Below are 15,633 nucleotides of genomic sequence, written 5' to 3'. Positions count from 1 at the left end.
AAGTCAAGAAAAGTCCTTTTAGATGCTGGAGCTGAGGTCTGTGGTCTTTGTAAATCCTTCAATGTCACTGGTCAAATGAGTTTCCCTCTAGGGACGTGCAGCTCCTTAGACAATGGGAACAATGCACTGTGAGATGCCTGTGAGACCCTGACATTTATTCACTGAACTAGTAGAAAATGTCACACACGGACTCCCATCTCCCTCACATGCAGGTTCCTACTGAAAGTAGCTATTCTTCATTCAGGGTTGTAAACTAATGTTCCACTCAAGAAACAAATTCCAAGTTGTAATTTATTGGGTTTTATTTCACCAAAATTCTGCATAACTACATTCAATTGCATTCTTCATAACATGATTCAAACTGCTGAGTCTTCAGAAACCTCTGGGGCTAATCAGCACATTTAATCTCAGAGAAATGCATCTGGTAAAAGAAGCATCAGGAGTACATCAACTTATGTCAACTCTTTCATTATGTTCCTTTTGACTGTTCAAATCAATCACATTTTCCCCTTCATTAGCTTCAAATATGTGTAACTGAACACACCAATGATATTATTTTCAACAAATGGGAGTGCCTTTTGTCTCTTAGCGATACAAGTTACAATGACGACGATTCCAAGCATCAACCAGATTGTTTGTGCTTGATAAAGGCAAAGATGTTCAACTCATAGGCTACATTTGAATTCCTTTTCAAGTCTCATCAACGTTGTTTAGTGAAACTTTACTGTGACTAAATCTAGTAGAGGAAGAATGTTTTACCAATGTATGTGTAGAGCAGAAAAAGTTGACATTTTATGTAGTATTACAGAGCAAATCACAGAGATTCTCTAAATATCTTTGCATTTGGGCTTTTTACATGGTTTATTATACTTCCTTTGGAATATTACGCTTAAACGTAAAAATAATGGTTTCATATTTTTGTAGAAAAATAGTTAAATCATTTTTTTCAAACTAGGTAGAAACAGTTGGTATCTATTTGAAGACACCTACCCAGTCAAACTAATGGACTAGATACTGACTATGCATCTGCATCTTTTTATCGTTTTGAGTATGACTCATAATCTGTTAAAAAGAAGTTATTCTAATATTTTAAATATTAATATTGCATGCTTAACAAAGTATTTGCATTGATACTGCAGTTTTGTGGGGTCAGGAACTCAGGATATTTGAGAAAGTGCTCTGTTCATCTAATATCAGACTAAACTAATAACTTCCCTACATTGTGATAGATCCAACTGTATTTTATATCATCACATTAAACCTGATTCTGTCACCATTTTTAAATGTAAAAACCTTTCCAATGCTATGTCATTATTACATATTCAATATCAGCAATATCACAGTAATACAAATCAAGTCTGGTTACATGTTTTGGTGGTTGTTGATCTACACTAAACTGCACTGATTAACTCAACTAGTAGCATATACATGGTAAAGAGCCCTAGCCATCACATTATCCTTGTTTTGAAATCCAGGCAATTCAGTAAATACTAGTAAAACATAGCATTATCCATAATTTTGCTTATGTTATGACCCAGTGAGCATTTTTGTATATGCATATACCAGCATATGCAGACCACATTAGAAATGTGGTCATGTTTTACACTAGATGATCCTGGTAGTTAGACATCTAAGTGTTGGTACACTTGACATATTTGAAAATAGGATTCAAAACAATCTGACCATCCTTCAAATTTGAAATGCATTAAAGCAAGTCAACATGTCAAGAAAATGGTGTCAAAATATACACAGAAAATATCTCTCTCTCTCACTGCTTGTAAAAGTCTCTTCAAGAATTAATGCTGTCATGTTACATAACAAATTGAATAAATACTCCTGTGGCCCATCCAACACATCTGATTATTACCACTCTGTCCAGTGAATGAATATGACCCAATATAAGTCAGAATCTCCAAATACAAATACATAATAACACTTGCAAGTAAAGAACCATTGTAAGATCATTTGTGTGCTGCAATATATGACTCGATTCAGCTTTTCATAATCATGGTTAGTAGACACACACCATTAACATATGAATGACAGAACAGGTGTTTTTTACTGTAATCTGATGGGTTGAAGGTCATGGACAATGCCAATCACACCAAAGCTTTTCTTGCACAAATGGTTTCCCTTAAATTAAGGTGAGCGCACAAGATACACTCATTAAATGTTTTACTCATTCAAAATAAGAAGTAATGCACAAAAGTAAATGACAAAGCACACAAATATCCAAAAACTGAAACAGCTCAAGACGAGTTAGATACTATTTTTTTGTAATTTAAAAAAATACACATAAACCATCAGTAGTAGGTAAAACTCTTCTTTCCATTAAAGAATTTGGATCATCAAAAAGCACAGTTAGTCCAGCTTTGCCAGCTCTGTCATTGGATGGTGTGGACCAGGGCAGAGGCTGTATGTGGCATTACCATTGGGGATGCTGCTGCTCTACTCTAGGCCATCCTCCGCTGGCTGGTGGCAGTTGACATGGAGGCTGTGAGGCCTGTGTGACCTGGGGCTCAGAGACCATAGAGGGCCTGGATGGGCTGAGGAGGCAGGCCAGAGGCCAGCAGGGGCCAGGGGTGACAGCGAGGGCAGGGTGCTCTAGTGGGGTACTCTAGTGGGGTACTCACTGTGAGGGAGGGAGGCCCTACTGCCCAACCGATAGGACACCTGGAAGACAAAGAGAAAGAAATGTAACGAAATGAAATGAGCCACAAAAACCCAAGTCATTGAATGCTGTCTTGTGTTAAGTGTGTGTGCCCACCAAGATATATGCTGTTTCCACTCAGTGCCAGAGATCAGGTAATCTCAACAAATGGTTTCTAAATGACACGGGTTCTGAAAAGAGAAGAGACTGGTTTAAACAGGGACTAATAGTGAGGAATCCAGATCAAACAATCTGCGTTATACAAGCTAAATATACGAGGACATTGTTCTGGTTCCGATACTAACAGTATTTACAGTATCATTCCATTGGTGTGGGATGTCCTCAGGTTCCGGTGGGTAGGACATCCAGGATGGGCTTCCGTACGACGATGGTGGAGACATGACAAAGTAGTCAGAGTAACCAGGGTGGTTGGCTGATATGGCGTAGACTGCTGTCATTGGGTTTCCTGTAGAGATAAGCAGTGTGTTTAGCCAATCAGAGGCTTAACTGAGTGAACTTGAAGTTGAAAGTTTACATACACTTAGGTCGGAGTCATTAAAACTCCTTTTTTCAACCACTCCACAAATTTCTTGTTTTGGCAAGTCGGTTAGGACATCTACTTTGTGCATGACACAAGTCATTTTTCCAACAATTGTTTACAGACACATTATTTAACTTATAATTCACTGTATCACAATTCCAGTGGGTCAGAAGTTTACATACACTAAGTTTACTGTGTCTTTAAACATCTTGGAAAATTCCATAAAATTATGTCATGGCTTTAGAAGCCTCTGATAGGCTAATTGACATTATTTGTCACGTCCTGACCTTAGTTCCTTTTTTATGTCTCTATTTTGGTTTGGTCAGGGTGTGAGTTGGGGTGGGCATTCTATGTTTTGTATTTCTGTGTTTGGCCTGGTATGGTTCCCAATCAGAGGCAGCTGTCTATCGTTGTCTCTGATTGAGAACCATACTTAGGTAGCCTGTTCCCACCTGTGTTTGTGGGTAGTTGTTTCCTGTTTTGTGTGTATACCTTACAGGACTGTTTCGTTTCGTTCTCTCTCTTTGTTGTTTTTGTCATTCAGTGTTCAGTTTATTTAATTTCATTCAAATGAACACTTACCACGCTGCACCTTGGTCCTCTTCTCCTTCTCCCGACGACGTTCGTTACAGAACTACCCACCACCAAAGGACCAAGCAGCGTGGTGGAGAGGACTGGACATGAGAGGACATTCTGGACGGCAAGGGATCCTACATGGGAGGAGATCCTGGCTGGAAGGGATCGCCTCCCATGGGAACAGGTGGAGGCAGCCAGGAGAGTGGAGGCAGCAGGAGAAAGGAACCAGCGGTATGAGGGAACACAGCTGGCAAGGAAGCACGAGAGGCAGCCCCAGAATATTTGTGGGGGGGCACACGGGGTGATTGGCGGACTCAGGTAGGAGACCTGAGCCAACTCCCCGTGCTTACCGTGGCGATCATGGGACTGGTCAGGCCCCGGGCTATGGGGTGAAATTGGAGGTGAGCAAAGGAGGCGAAGCCGAGACTGTGAAGGAGTTGATGGGGAGATTGGAGGAGAGAGCAATGAGAGAGCTGCTGTGTTGGTGCATGAGGCACGACATCCGCTTGACGGAGCGTGTCCGCGATTTGATGTCACCTGAGTCAGCTCTCCATACTCGTCCTGAGGTGCGTGCTAGCCGTCTGGTGAAGACTGTGCCAGCCCCACGCACCAGGCCTCCTGTGCGCCTCCCTAGCCCTGCACGTCCTGTGCCAGTTCAGCGCTACAGCTCTTCAATATGTGCTCTGAGCCCGGTGCGCTACATTCCAGTTCCCCGCATCTGCCGGGCTAGGGTGAGGATCCAGCCAGGACGGATGGTGCCAGCACTGCTCTCCAGACCGCCAGTGCGTCTCCTCGGGCCAGGATATCCTGCGTCTGCACACTGTGTCTCCCGTGTGTCTGCACAGCCCAGTGCGTCCTGTGCCTGCGCCCCGCACGTGCCGGGCTAAAATCACCATCCAGCCAGGACGGGTTGTGCAGGCCCTTAGTTCGAGACCTGCAGTACGCCTCCTCGGCCCGGTCTATCCTGTGCCTCCTCCAAGGACCAGGCTGTCTCTCCGTCTCCTCCCTCCAGGTTCTCCCTCCTGTCCGGAGCAGCCAGAGCCTCCCTCCTGTCCGGAGCTGCCAGAGTCTCCCTCCTGTCCGGAGCTGCCTGCCAGAGTCGCCCTCCTGTCCGGAGCTGCCTGCCAGAGTCGCCCTCCTGTCCGGAGCTGCCTGCCAGAGTCGCCCTCCTGTCCGGAGCAGCCTGCCAGAGTTGCCCTCCTGTCCGGAGCTGCCTGCCAGAGTCGCCCTTCTGTCCGGGGCCCTCTGTAAGGGTCCCCAGTCCGGGGTCGGCGGCAAGGGTCGCCACTCCAGAGGCGCCACATATGTGGGCCAAGACTAAGGTGGAGTGGTGTCTACGTCCCGCACCAGAGCCGCCACCGCGGTGAAATGCCCACCCAGACCCTCCCCTATAGGTTCAGGTTTTGCGGCTGGAGTCCGCACCTTTGGGGTGGGGGGTACTGTGTTTGTGGGTAGTTGTTTCCTGTTTTGTGTGTATACCTTACAGGACTGTTTCGTTTCGTTCTCTCTCTTTGTTGTTTTTGTCATTCAGTGTTCAGTTTATTTAATTTCATTAAAATGAACACTTACCACGCTGCACCTTGGTCCTCTTCTCCTTCTCCCGACGATGTTCGTTACATCATTTGAGTCAATTGGAGGTGTACCAGTGGATGTATTTCAAGGCCTACCTTCAAACTCAGTGCCTCTTTGCTTGACATCATGGGAAAATGAAAAGAAATCAGCCAAGACCTCAGAAAAAAATAAGTTGACCTCCACAAGTCTGGTTCATCCTTGAGATTAATTCCCAAACACCTGAAGGTACCATGTTCATCTGTACAAACAATAGTACGCAAGTATAAACACCATGGGACCATGCAACCGTCCTACCACTCAGGAGGAGACGCGTTCTGTCTCCAAGAGATTAACGTACTTTGGTGCGAAAAGTGCAAATCAATCGCAGAACAACAGCAAAGGACCTTGTGAAACGAGTCCTTCATCGACATAACCTGAAAGGCCGCTCAGCAAGGAAGAAGCCACTGCTCCAGAACCGCCATAAAAATAGCCAGACAATGGTTTGCAACTGCACCTGGGGACAAAGATTGTACTTTTTGGAGAAATGTCCTCTGGTCTGATGAAACAAAAATAGAACTGTTTGGCCATAATGGCCATCGTTATGTTTGGAGGAAAAAGGAGGCTTACAAGCCAAAGAACACCATCCCAAACGTGAAGCACAGGGGTGGCAGCATCATGTTGTGGGGGTGCTTTGCTGCAGGAGGGACTGGTGCACTTCACAAAATAGATGGCATCATGAGGTAGGAAAATTATGGGGATATATTGAAGCAACATCTCAAGACATCAGTCAGGAAGTTAAAGCTTGGTCGCAAATGGGTCTTCCAAATGGACAATGACCCCAACATACTTCCAAAGTTGTGGCAAAATGGCTCAAGGACAACAAAGTCAAGGTATGGAGTGGCCATCACAAAGCCCTTACCTCAATCCTTTTGAACATTTGTGGGCAGAACTGAAAAAGCATGTGCGAGCAAGGAGGCCTACAAACCTGACTCAGTTACACCAGCTCTGTCAGGAGGAATGGGTCAAAATTCACCCAACTTATTGTGGGAAGCTTGTGGAAGGCTACCCAAAATGTTTGACCCAAGTTAAACAATTTAAAGGCAATGCTACCAAATAATAATTGAGTGTATGTAAACTTCTGACCCACTGGGAATGTGATGAAAGAAATAAAACCTGAAAAAAATCATTCTCTCCACTATTATTCTGACATTTCACATTCTTAAAATAAAGTGGTGATCCTAACAGACCTATGACCTAGGAAATGTGCTTTTCTTTCAAAAACAAGGACATTTCTAAGTGCCCCCAAACTTTTGAACGGTAGTGTGTATACACAGTGCATTCGGAAACTATTCAGACCCTTTGACTTTTCCCACATTTTGTTACAGCCTTATTCTAAAATGGATTAAATCGGTTATTTTCTTCTCATCAATCTACACACAATACCCCATAATGACAATGCAAATAACAAGTTTAGAAATTTTTGCAAATGTATAACAAATAATAACAAAAATATTACATAAGTATTCAGACCCTTTACTCAGTACTTTGTTGAAGCACCTTTGGCAGCAATTACAGCCTTGAGTCTTCTTGGTTATGAATCTACAAGCTTGGCACACCTGTATTTGGGTGTGCCATTCTTATCTGCAGATCCTCTCATGCTCCGTCAGGTAAGATGGGGAGAGTCGCTGCACAGCTATTTTCAGGTCTCTCCAGAGATGTTTGATTGGGATCAAGTCCAGGCTCTGGCTGGGCCACTCAAGGACATTCAGAGACTTGTCCTGAAGCCACTCCTGCGTTGTCTTGGCTGTGTTCTTTGGGTGGTGTCCATTCCTGTGGTGGTCCTCATGAGAGCCAGTTTCATCATAGCACTTGATGGTTTTTGCGACTACACTTGAAGAAACTTTCAAAGTTCTTGAAGTTTTCCGTGTTGACTGATCTTCATATCTTAAAGTAATGGACTGTCGTTTCTCTTTGCTTATTTGAGCTGTTCTTTCCATAATATGGACTTGGTCTTTTAACAAATAGGGCTATCTTCTGTATACCTCCGCTACCTTGTCACAACACAACTGATTGGCTCAAACGCATTAAGAAGGAAAGAAATTCCACAAATTAACTTTTACAAAGGCACACCTGTTAATTCAAATGCGTTCCAGGTGACGACATCATGAAGCTGGTTGAGAGAATGCCAAGAGTGTGTAAAACTGTCATCAAGGCAAAGGGTGGTTACTTTGAAGAATCTCAAATATAACATATATTTTGATTTGTTTAACACTTTTTTGGTTACTACATGATTCCATATGTGTTATTTCATAGTTTTGATGCAATAAAGAAAAACCCTGGAATGAGTAGGTGTGTCCAAACTTTTGACTGGTACTTTGTGTATTTACATTTGTATTTACAGTGAGCACCATAATTCATTGGACAGTGACCATTTTTTTGTTATTTTGGTTTTGTACTCTAGCACTGAGTTTGAAAGGATACAATGACAACGAGGGTGAAGTGCAGACTGTCAGCTTTAATTTGAGGGTATTTTCATACATATCGAATGAACCGTTTAGAAATGACAGCACCTTTTGTACATGGTCCTCCCATCTTAAGGTACTACAAGTATTTGTTGAATTGGCTTCACATATGTGTGTCGTTAGGCAGGTGTATTCATTTGTGTCGTTAGTGAATGCAGGAGAGCTGTTGATGAATAGTATTGATTCTAGACTTTGCTATTGCCTTTGGAGGTTGTTGTTGGGTGTGACAACACGAGGAAGACAGCAGTGTTGATGCAAATGAAGCTGGCCGTCATAAGGCTCAGAAATGAAAATCAATCAATCAGGAACATTGCAAAAATTTGGTTCATCATTAACAAGAAAAAACATCCAGTGAACTCAATTATGGCAAAAGACCCGGTAGACTGAGGAAGACCACTGTAGTGGATGACCGGAGAATACTCTCTATGGTGAAGAAAACCTCCCTGACAACAGCCCAACAGATCAAAAAACACTCTCCTGGATGCAGGTGTAGATGTGTCAGTCTACCATACGTAGAAGACTACACCAGTAGGACTACAGAGGGTACACTACAAGATGCAAACCACTGATAAGCCTGAAGAACAGAAAGGTGTTTGCTCTTTACAGTTTGCTAAAAAAAAGGACCTAAAAGAGCCCCAAGAGTTCTGGAAAAAAGTATTGTGGACAGATGAGACAAAGATTAACATGTACCAGAGTGATGGAAAGAGGAAAGTGTGGAGAAAAAAAAGACATGCCCATGATCCAAAGCATACCACCTCATCTGTGAAACATGGTGGAGGGGGTGTTATGGCTTGGGCCTGTATGGCTGCCAGTGGAACATGGTGGAGGGGGTGTTATGGCTTGGGCCTGTATGGCTGCCAGTGGAACAGAGAACTTGTCTTCATCAATGTTGTGACTGCAGACAGAAGTAGAACAATGAATTCTGAAGTCTACAGAAATATTTTATCAGCTCAGATAAAACCAAATGCCTCCAAACTCATTGGACGGCACTTCATCATGCAACAAGACAATGACCCAAAACATACTGGTAGAGCAACGAAGGGGTTTATGATGGCCAAAAAGTGGAAAATCCTTGACTGGCCAAGTCAATCACCGGATCTGAATCCAATTGAACATGCATTTTACATGCTGAAGAGGAGACTGAAGGCAATAAGTCCCCGAAACAAGCAGGAACTGAAGATGGCTGCAGTCCAGGCCTGGCAGAGCATCACCAGGGAAGATACCCAGCGTCTGGTGATGTCGATACATCGCAGACTTCAAGCAGTCATTGCATGCAAAGGATATGCAACCAAATATTAACAATGATTACTTTATTCTACATTGTTAAACTGTCCAATGTTTTTTGATGCCCCGAAAATGGGGGGGACCATGTACAAAAGCTTCTATCATTTCTAAACGGTTCATCCGATATGTATGAAAATACCCTGAAATTAAAGCTGACAGTCTGCACTTCACCCTCATTGTGATTGTATCCTTTCAAACTCAAAGTGCTAGAGTACAGAACAAAAATAACAAAAAAATGGTCACTGTCCAATGAATTATGGTGCTCACTGTATATTTACTAGTCCATATCTGAATAATTATATCATATTTAATATTTTGACCTGAGTAGCTGGTCATGGACTGGTCAACAGTGACAGCAGGGAAGGGCGCTCTGTTGATAGGCAGGTAGGTGGCACCATTGTGCTGATTCTGTATCTCAGATGCCTCAGGAATGCGAGGTTTCAGGCTGATGTCGGGTGTAGAACTGCAGAAGGGGGGACAAAAACAAAATTAGCTTTTACAACTAATTTCCTGTAATTCTACACATTGTGACATAGGGTGGAGAGAAATGTTAAGCAATTTTAAATATGATATATGAGTGAGACTGACTAACAAAATCAATGGGGGCCCCCGGCTGGTAATTCGACCATGATTACTAAGTTTAGATAGCTTACCAATTTAAAAGTTGTTAGCTGACATGGCTAATTGAGTGACTATCAGTGACTGACATAACAAGATAAAAACTGCTGATGCACAACCACATTTCTAAATTGCACCTTATGTATTCTACTATTCTAACTTGCAACAGTAAGTTGAGACCCGAATGAGTAAAACAAAACAAAAATTTTGATCAAAGGGCCTTCAAAAGCAGGGTTTGCCCATCCCTGTTTTAAATGACGTAGAGTAGAAATACAACACAACACATGAGCAGTATAACATCTAAAGTAGTACAAAAAAGTTAGGATAGGAAACGCTACAAGGATATAGTGCGCTAGTTACAAGTAGACCTTCAAAAACAGTATACTGAGCAAAATTATAAACGCAACACGTAAAGTCTTGGTCCCATGCTTCATGAGCAGCTGAAATAGAAGATCCCAGTAATTTTACATACGCACAAAAAGCTTATTTCTCTCAAATTTGTCTCACAAATGTATTTACATCCCTGTTAGTAAGCATTTCTCCTTCCAAGATAATCCATCCACCTGACAGGTGTGACATATCAAGAAGCTGATTAAACAGCAATATTCATTGCACAGCTGCACCCTGCACTGGGGACAATAAAAGGCCCTAAAATGTTCAGTTTTGTCACACAAAACAATGCCACAGATGTCTCAAGTTTTGAGGGAACGTGCAATTGGCATGCTGACTGCAGGAATGTCCACCAGAGCTGTTGCCAGAGAATTTAATGTACATTTTCTCTACCATTAGCCGCCTCCAACGTTGTTTTAGAGGATTTGGCAGTACTTTCAACCGGCCTCACAACCGCAGACCATGTTTAACCACGCCAGCCTAGGACCTCCACACCCGGCTTCTTCACCTGCGGGATCATCTGACACCAGTCATCCGTACTGCTGATGAAACTGTGGGTTTGCATAACCAAAGTTTCTGACAGTTTGTGCCTAACTTCTATCTCAGGGAAGCTGACTGCAGTTTGGCGTCGTAATCGAATTCAGTGGGCAAATGCTCACCTTCAATAGTACTGGCATGCTGGAGAAGTATGCTCTTCACTGATGAATCCCGGTTTCAACTGTACCGGTCAGATGGCAGACGTGTGTATGGCATTGTGTGGGCGAGCGGTTTGCTGATGTCAACATTGTGAACAGAGTGCCCCATGGAGGCGGTGGGGTTATGGTATGGACAGGCATAAGCTACGGACAACAAACACAATTGCATTTCATCGATGGCAATTTGAATGCACAGAGATACCGTGACAAGATCCTGAGGCCAATTGTCGTGCCATTCATCCGCCGCCATCACCTCATGTTTCAACATGATAATGCACAGCCCCATGTCGCAAGGATCTGTTCACAATTCCTGGAAGCTGAAAATGTCCCAGTTCTTCCATGGCGTGCATACTCACCAGACATGTCACCCATTGAGCATGTTTGGGATACGCTGGATCGAAGTGTACGACAGCTTGTTCCAATTCCCGTCAATATCCAGCAACTTCGCACAGCCATTGAAGAAGACTTGGACAACATTCCACAGGCCACAATCAACAGACTGATCAACTCTATGTGAAGGAGATGTGTCGCACTTCATGAGGCAAATGGTGGTCACACCAGATACTGACTGGTTTTCTGATCCATGCCCCTACTTTTTTCAGATATCTGTGACCAACAGATGCATATATGTATTCCCAGTCATGTGAAATCCATAGATTACGGCCTAATGAATTCATTTCAATTGACTGATTTCCTTATATGAACTGTAACACAGTAAAATCTTTGAATTGTTGCATGTTGCGTTTCGATTGTTGTTCAGTGTAGTAGGTTGAGCATGTTTAGCATTGTGTGGATGTGAATATATTGGAATGAATGTTATTTGCATCCGTTTACTGTCTTTCTGACAGCTTGAAGGGAGGAGGGAGCTTCGTACCGCCTCATTGAGGTCCCGGGAGGGGGTCCAGGTCTGGAGGGGATCAGAGTGGGCGGAGGTCCAACGCCCATGTCAGGAAGCTGAGTGAACCTGAAGCCCTGCAGCACCAAACACAACACACAGACACAGTTCAATCAGTGTGTGGGTGTTTAAACATAATGTCCTATTCAGATAGCATCTTATTATGTGGATTTTCTACAATAGCATTCAGGATTTTTGTTTAAAACACCACCGTAAACATACAGACATTTTTTGTTGTTGCTTTTTTGCATGATCTAATCAATGCACTCACAGGCTTGGGTAAGCTACACTGGTGTACTTCCGGCCCGTAGGCAGACCCATGCTGGCGGCCTCCTCCGCATGGGTGGTTCATAGTGCCAGGGGCACTGGTCACTCCCTCGGAGTAGGGGCTGGTGTGACTGGGGTTGTAGGAACTGTGGAGGTGGGGGTGAATATGGGGGTGGTGGTGGTTGGAGGGCGGGGCCTCGTCTGGGGCCAGCCCAAAGGCATTACCCAGCAGGAGCTGCATCTGCTGACGGACCTCGCCGATGGAAGGCTGAGAGCTCAGAGTGGACGAGTCCGAGAGACCTTTGACCTGATGGCTTCCACCATAACCCAGGGAGCTCATCAGTCGGTCCACGTTGGTCTCCTCAAACGGCTCCACCTGACACACAGGAAGGCGGACACACACACACACACACACACACACACACACACACACACACACACACACACACACACACACACACACACACACACACACACACACACACACACACACACACACACACACACACACACACACACACACACACACACACACACACACACACACACACAGAGTTATCCATTTGCAATTTAAAAGCTCAGCACATTCAGAGCTACACTGAACAAAAATATAAACACAACATGTAAAGTGTTGATTCCATGTTTCATGAGCTGAAATAAAAAGTCCCAGACATTTTCCATAAGCACAAAAAACATATTTCTCTCAAATTTTGCACACATATTTGTTTACATCCCTGTTAGTCAGCTTTTCTCCTTTGCAAAGATAATCCATCCACCTGACAGGTGTGGCATATCAAGAAACTGATTAAACAGCATAGTCATTACACAGGTGCACCTTGTTCTGGGGACAATAAAAGCCACTTTAAAAAGTGTAGTTTTGTCATACAACACAATGCCACAGATGTCTCAAGTGTTGAGGGAGCGTGCAATTGGCATGCTGACTGCAAGAAATGCTGAGAAATATTTCTGTCTGTAATAAAGCCCTTTTGTGGGGAAAAACTAATTCTGATTGGCTGGGCCTGGCTCCCCAGTGTCCACAGTGGAGGGCACCCCTGCCCAATCATGTGAAAGCCATAGATTAGGGCCTAATGAATTTATTTCAATTGACTGATGGCCTTATATTGCTTCTACACCGGCATTGCTTGCTGTTTGGGGTTTTAGGCTGGGTTTCTGTACAGCACTTTGAGATATCAGCTGATGTAAGAAGGGCTTTATAAATACATTTGATTCATATTACTGTAACTCAGTAAAATCTTTGAAATTGTTGCATGTTGCGTATACATTTTTGTTCAGTATATTAACTGGTATCGAATTTCGCATCTGAATCACTGAACAGGCTATAATCATATTCACGGTCACTGACATTCAGCAATGTAGTGCCTGTGCAGGCAGCATAAAATGATAGCTCTAAGAACGAGCTCCATCGCTGTGCTAGATGGAGGTTTTAAAGTTTGGATGAAGGTAATCCTCTTCATTTGAGCCATAGAGCTTAGAATAAGGATTGGGAGAGATAGGCATTTTGGGACAGGCTTTGTTCTAGGGTTTTCTTTAGGTTATTGCACCCCAGTATCAGAACTTATCTATGCTCAACACCTTTTGCCCATGCAGTGACTCCAGTAGTATGGTGTACATTTCAGGACAGGGATGCGTAACTCCAGTCCTCGGCGGCCTGATTGGTGTCACACTTTTGCCCAAGCCCCAGCTACAAATACAACTGACTCCAATAATCAATTAATCATGATCTTTAGCTTAGAATACAATGAGTTTAATCAGCTGTGTTTGCTAGGGATGGGGAAAATGTGTGTCACCACTCCGGCCCGTGAGGACTGGAATTAACCATCCCTGTTTTACATCTCATGGATGTCTTAAAATGGACACTGTTCAGCAGTGATACTCAGTGAGGCCTCACGTCATAGCCACTGTTGCGGATCCCTCTTCTAGACCTCTCCCTGAGGACCAGCAGGTCCATCTCCGTCTCCACGGGGCCAGGGCTGCTGGCAGCCAGGGACTGACGGCTCCAGTAGGCTGGCTCTCTGGATGGGGGATGCCTGAAATAGGGATATCATAGTCGCCATCGTCATGACAATCGCCATCATAATCCTCATCATCCTCATCAGTAAAAATGGCCTTGACCTGCAGCACAGGTTTGCACCATAACAGGAATATTTCAGACATTTCAAATGTGTATTTCAAATCAAATCAAAGTTGATTGGTCGCGTACACAGATTTTCAGAAGTTTCCAACAGTGCAGCAATATCCAACAATACAATACACATCATCCAGAAAAATACGAAAAAAAGTTACAGTTGGAGTGGGAAGTTTACATACACTTAGGTTGGAGTCATTAAAACTCATTTTTCAACCACTCCACAAATTTCTGGAAGTTGGTTAGGACGTCTACTTTGTGCATGACACAAGTTATTTTTCCAACAATTGTTTACAGACAGATTATTTCACTTATAATTCACTGTATCACAATTCCACTGGGTCAGAAGTTTACATACACTATGACTGTGCCTTTAAACATCTTGAAAAATTCCAGAAAATTATGTCATGGCTTTAGAAGCCTGTGATAGGCTAATTGACATCATTTGAGTCAATTGGAGATGTACCTGTGGATGTATTTCAAGGCCTACCTTCAAACTCAGTGCCTTTTTGCTTGGCATCATGGGAAAATCAAAAGAAATCAGCCAAGACCTCAGAAAAAAGGTCTGGTGTTCATCTGTACAAACAATAGTACGCAAGTATAAACACCATGGGACCACGCAGCCGTCATACCGCTGAGGAAGGAGACGCATTCTGTCTCCAAGAGATGAACGTACTATGGTGCGAAAAGTGCAAATCAATCCCAGAACAACAGCAAAGGATCTTGTGAAGATGCTGAAGGAAACGGTAAAAAAGTATCTATATCCACAGTAAAACGAGTCCTTCATCGACATAACCTGAAAGGCCGCTCAGCAAGGAAGAACCCACTGCTCCAAAACCTCCATAAAAAAGCCAGAATACGGTTTACAACTGCAAAAGATCGTACTTTTTGGAGAAATGTCCTCTGGTCTGATGAAACAAAAATAGAACTGTTTGGCCATAATGACCATCGTTATGTTTGGAGGAAAAAGGGGGAGGCTTGCAAGCCGAAGAACACCATCCCAACCGTGAAGCATGTGGGTGGCAGCATCATGTTGTGGGGGTGCTTTGCTGCAGGAGGGACTGGTGCACTTCACAAAATAGATTGCATCATGAAAAATAAAAATGATGTGGATATATTGAAGCAACATCTCAAGACATCGGTCAGGAAGTTAAAGCTTGGTTGCAAATGGGTCTTCCAAATGGACAATGACCCCAAGCATGCTTCCAAGTTGTGGCAAAATGGCTTAAGAACAACAAAGTCAAGGTATTGAAGTGGCCATCACAAAGCCCTGACCTCAATCCTTTTGAACATTTGTTCAAAAGGATTGAGAACTGAAAGAACTGAAAAAGTGTGTGTGAGCAAGAAGGCCTACAAACCTGACTCAGTTACACCAGCTCTGTTAGGAGGAATGGGTCAAAATTCACCCAACTTATTGTGGGAAGCTTGTGGAAGACTCCCCGAAACATTTGACCAAAGTTAAACAATTTAAAGGCAATGCTACCAAATACTAATTGAG

General features: G+C 43.4%; 1 protein-coding gene across 3 annotated transcripts in view; it reads right to left on the bottom strand.

Moving 5' to 3' along the window:
* Positions 1 to 284: 284 nt before the first annotated feature.
* Positions 285 to 15,633, bottom strand: part of kiaa1549la (KIAA1549-like a) — a 44,703-nt gene continuing 29,354 nt past the window's right edge. For all 3 annotated transcript variants that reach the window (XM_071416225.1, XM_071416227.1, XM_071416226.1), the window contains 7 exons: positions 13,899 to 14,037; positions 11,994 to 12,365; positions 11,702 to 11,799; positions 9,445 to 9,587; positions 2,956 to 3,116; positions 2,768 to 2,841; positions 285 to 2,673 (listed from right to left, as the gene is read on the bottom strand). In XM_071416225.1, coding sequence (XP_071272326.1) covers positions 2,812 to 2,841; positions 2,956 to 3,116; positions 9,445 to 9,587; positions 11,702 to 11,799; positions 11,994 to 12,365; positions 13,899 to 14,037 — 943 coding nt within the window. In that variant the 3' untranslated portion in view covers positions 285 to 2,673; positions 2,768 to 2,811. The remainder of the gene's footprint in view (positions 2,674 to 2,767; positions 2,842 to 2,955; positions 3,117 to 9,444; positions 9,588 to 11,701; positions 11,800 to 11,993; positions 12,366 to 13,898; positions 14,038 to 15,633) is intronic.

This window comes from Salvelinus alpinus, chromosome 9, assembly GCF_045679555.1.
Source record: "Salvelinus alpinus chromosome 9, SLU_Salpinus.1, whole genome shotgun sequence".
In the NCBI taxonomy this organism is placed as follows: Eukaryota; Metazoa; Chordata; class Actinopteri; order Salmoniformes; family Salmonidae; genus Salvelinus; species Salvelinus alpinus.
The sequence above is the reverse complement of the archived record's forward strand: the minus strand, read 5'-3'. Positions and strand labels throughout refer to the sequence as shown.